The 4,771-nt window shown below is 32.5% G+C and overlaps 1 protein-coding gene across 1 annotated transcript in view; it reads right to left on the reverse strand.

Moving 5' to 3' along the window:
* Positions 1–4,771, reverse strand: part of LOC106460612 (protein RRP5 homolog) — an 84,074-nt gene that overhangs the window by 3,746 nt on the left and 75,557 nt on the right. The window contains 1 exon segment of the mRNA XM_013920333.2: positions 2,762–2,927. Within this exon segment, the coding sequence (XP_013775787.1) occupies positions 2,762–2,927 (166 nt within the window).

Raw genomic sequence — 4,771 nt, forward strand, 5'->3', positions numbered from 1 at the left:
AACATAACAGCAAATGTACAATGTTTCGACAAGGTTTTGTCATTATCACCTGAACAATCATGATTTTATAGTGAGTAATTTACATTTAACCTCATATCTGGGGCAAAAGGGTTAATACAAAGCTATTCATGTGCCGTCAATCTAATTTCGCTTACGTAATTAATTGTGAGTGATGCATTCCTGGGCAAATCATAGGAAGAAAATAGATTAGTAGTTGCAAGTTGATCACAAAAAAACTTTTTGTTTCTGTTAAGCCAAGATAAACTACTTATTATGATAACAGTATCTATTCAAAAGCTATTCAAGACTTTTAGATTACCTGATGTTTCAGCAATTTGATGTGCCAAAAATAATTATTTAACATGATTTAGATAATTTTACTCATGGTGAGAAATATATAAAAAAAACACTTTTTAATTCATTTCTTACTGCCCACTTCTTCGTTGGCTGCAATGTCAGATTATAGGCCTTAAAAAAAGTTGCATATACACAGTATGGATCAATGATTTATCAAACTTTATCCTCTAAATCATATTGTCTCAACACGCACCAAACAGCTAGTCTCCTTTATATCAAAGGGAAGTAAGTAGGTACCCTTTTTACTTACCAACATGTCTCATATAAATAGGTCTAGCTATAAAATATACCCATAATGTACGGGCTTATCATAATATGTTCCATGTCATTCTTGCAGTAGATTTATCTTTTAAGGAATTACTTACGTTGTTCAGTTACAGCCCAGTCTGTCATATATATATATATATATATCCAATAAATTACACATGCTACCCACTTAGTATGCATTCCAGCTGTCATGCTTCAATTTGTCATTGCTATAAATTTTGAAATTTGAGAACTACTGTGTGTTTCGTTCAGGTGAAGTGCATGCAGACAGTTAGTACAATTTAAAAGTAAAAGTCTGTGAGAAAGACATCCATATTAAATAAAACAAAAAAACAGTTGTATAGCTGCAGGAACTAAAAAGTACAAACACAACTGAGGTATGGTTAGTTCAGGGATTTGGGAAGTTGGAACAACATTAAGGTATGCTAGTTTGATGGCAGATTTCTGACACAGTTAAAGAAAAGCAAACACCAAAAGCCAAGAAGTGTAATACGTATATCTATATAGATTGTCATAAAATTAACACGATCACCACTTTATGCCTAAAAAGTAAAATGAAAAACAAAATATTGCATCTTTCGTAATTACTATGAAAATGTTGCTGTTTGTTGAGACTTGTGACTGAATTGAAAATAATTTCTTGCCTATATTCTAAAAAATCAGATTTCAAAAACACCACTTCATTTTGAAGTGTTGTCACTTCTTCTATAATGATCACTTAAATTTGATAATTTTATTGTCTGGAACTCTGAGAGTCATTTTAACCTAAATGGTGATCACATTTTTCTCTTTCTTTCAGGGATTTTGACCACTGTTTTGTATTTTCAGGTTTTATCATACTGTAATGGCATGTGTTTGTTTTGTGTTACGTTCTAGTATGACTTGACAAGTGAATACAAAGAAACTATTAAAACTTTCAGTATTTATCAATTTCAGTGCAAGCTTTATTTTTTAGAATTCCACATAGCTGGTCCCAAGCCTGGTTGAGAAATGAGGACAGTTCCAATCAGGGCTTGTAACCTGGGTGTAGAGACTTTGCAAAATGAATATAAAGAAGAATCACAGGGTACGCCATAAAATTAGGGCATCCCCTGTAGGCAAAGTGCACTGCCATCCCCCAGGTGGTGTTAAGAGTTGGACCAGCAAAGGCAGCTAAAGAATAGATCTGGGAAACTAAAGATAGCAACATGGAATGTCAGTACAATGATTAGAAGATTGAGAGAACTAGCAGATGTGCTAGAAGGGAAAATACTGTACGTGTTCAAGAAATAGCTGAAAGAGCTTGGAAAAAAAAAAAGAGGCTTGAAAGAAAAAATAGAAGTTACCATGAGTAGAAGAGGTAGGAAGAAGAATGTTAAGACCATAGATGTAAATGAGAAACCAACAGAAGTACAATCTAAACTGAAGGATGAAGTGAGAAAGCTGTGAGAGATAGAATCCAGGTGGATTGGAGGAAATGGAAGAAACTAGCCACAGTCATCTGTGGCAAAAGGTTACCAAGGACACTGAAAAGCCAAAGTGCATAAGGCCATGATTAGACCTGTGCTCCTCTATGGAACCAAGACCTGGATCCTCAAGAAGAAAGAAAAAGGCTTTTGATAAGAACAGAAATGAAATGCTGAGATGGCTGTTGGGAGTGTCACTGAAAGAGAAGAGGACACATAGAAAAATTAAAGAAATGGCAGGAGTCTGTGGAATAGAGGAAAAGGCAAGAGAAGCAAGGCTGAGGTGGTTTGGTCATAAGAAGATAAGAGCAAGCAATAGGGAGAGCATTAGAGTACCCACCAAGAGAAGACAGCAAAGGCCAGTAAAGTATTGGAAAGATGGGATTAAAGAAGACGTGAATGAGAAAGGAACTGCAGAAGACCTGGCAATTACTAAAGATTATTGGAGGAGGGCAACACATGTGAAGGACAGTGACCCCTGCTAAAGGGAAAAGCCAAAGAAGAACAGTTGACTAAGAAAACATTTTACTCCAAAGAAATCATGTTATACTCGTTAATTTCCACCCTGTACTTATAGGACTTAGTAGAAGTTGTGGTACAAGTTTTATTCACTTTTTTTTCAGTTAATCTGTAAACATTAAATAGAGAACAAACATACATTTGATTTGATTTTGTTGTTTTTTTTTACTTACCGCACAGCTTCCTTATCTCCTTGTTTTATCATCAAATCTATATACACTGACCACAGATCTGTACGTTTAGTGTAATTGGTTAAAATGTTTTCAAACAAGGTGCATCCCCGCTCTGCATCACCAAACTTGAATTCCATTTGGCCAAACTTGGAGATGACATCCACATCTGTTAAAAAACATTTAGATCAGTTTCAGAAAACTTTTAGTGACTGTTTAGTATTATTATTTTTTTAATGTACATTAATTAGTTGTAAGAATAACTAATTGTTGTTAAAAGGTTTGTAATGATATTTGTACACTACCAAAAATAAATAATTGTTGTGAAAAGCTTAGTAACAAAATATGTACAGTACAAGAATAATTAATTGTTCTGAATAAGTTTTCAGCCATATTTTCTTTTACTTCACAATGGCTAGATGTGGCTCAAGTATGTAAAATAGGCTTCAATTTTTGATTCTTGAGCTCTCCAATTTTTGTGGGTTCTCTCCAAAGATTAGATCATTAGTGTTCACCACAAACAGTGCAACTAAATAAACATTTTGAAGCCTTATCACAAAGGTTGTCTTAAATCTAAAAAAAAAGAGGAAAATAACTACAAGCACACACCTAAAAGTGCTGAAAATATTGCTACTACTAGTTACAACATGCCCTAAAAATATCAAAAATGCATCTATAAGAAATCATGCTGCTATACGACAATAAATTTGTCAGTATAACGCTTGAAAAGGTGAAGATTCCAAAGAGTTCCTTACATCAGTAAAAAATTTGAATGAACAAATAACAGCTGATAACAACCTTGTTAGATTATGGAAGTATTTCTCATTGAGCAGTCAAGCTAGTTTATTTATGCACTGTTCCTAATATGAGACCAAATTTAAACATGTTATCCAATAGACAGCAAGATCACTGGAAAGAAGAGACCAAGAACAGATCAGAAAATAAGTTGAAGCTTGTGAATATAGTTAGAGGAGCAAGCAGGTGGTCATAGAAAAAATTAAAAAAGGCATAATACATAAAGTTGAAACACAAACTAATGACATCTTTTAGACAGCTTCTTATATTTTGTCATAAGCAGAAAAGACAACTAAATTTTAAATCTGATCTAAACGATGGCCAAACAACACTGAGAGGAAATCACTTGATAAGACATCATAGAAACATCGTAAATATTATCATGAATAAGATTCTTGAATAACAGAAAGACAAAAAAAGCATTAATGAGAAGAAACAAAAGCATCAAAATTCTGTATAGGAAAATATAAAATTTCTCAATGAGTTACATACATAAATTACACAAGAAAACATACAGTTCTAAGTGAAGTAATATACATAAGTATATATAAGTTTGGAAAGGGCAAAACTTCAGATACGAGTAAAATATAAACTTCGATTGGGTTAAAATGGAATTTCAGGAAGATAAACCACACCTTGTTACTCAATTAAAAGCTTGTTTAACTACCTCATTTTACATAGGTTACTTTTTGTAAATGATGTTAAGTGTACAGGAGGACTGAAGTAGGTAACACTCAATGTTTGCGTTGTATAGATACACTCCACATGCTTAAAGATAATATCAATACACAAAAAACATAAACAGAAGTCACATTTTGTTTGTTATAACAACAAAGTATTCTACGGTTTGATAAATAAAATAAAATATGACTAAGTTTTACCACATTAGCATCAGCAGCAGATGGTCATGATGTAAACAGCCAAACTTAGATATTCTATACTCTTTTTTAAAACCTTGTTTTAGCTGTTTTTAATTATTATTATTATTTAAAACAATAAAAATTTAATCTTTAGCTTTATAAAATTATGGCTAAGGAAACGTTTTTCTAGTTATTTAGTTTAAAATATCAATTTCACTGTGAAATTTACAAGATGTAGCAAGATGCCAAATGTTAAGCTACTTCATAGTTTTCAAAAACACAACACTAATTTTATATTATTGACATACAAAAGCATAACAAAATTATCCTACCTTACCCCATTACACATATATACACC

The sequence above is a fragment of the Limulus polyphemus genome, unplaced genomic scaffold (genome assembly GCF_000517525.1).
Source record: "Limulus polyphemus unplaced genomic scaffold, Limulus_polyphemus-2.1.2 Scaffold804, whole genome shotgun sequence".
NCBI classification, from domain to species: domain Eukaryota; kingdom Metazoa; phylum Arthropoda; class Merostomata; order Xiphosura; family Limulidae; genus Limulus; species Limulus polyphemus.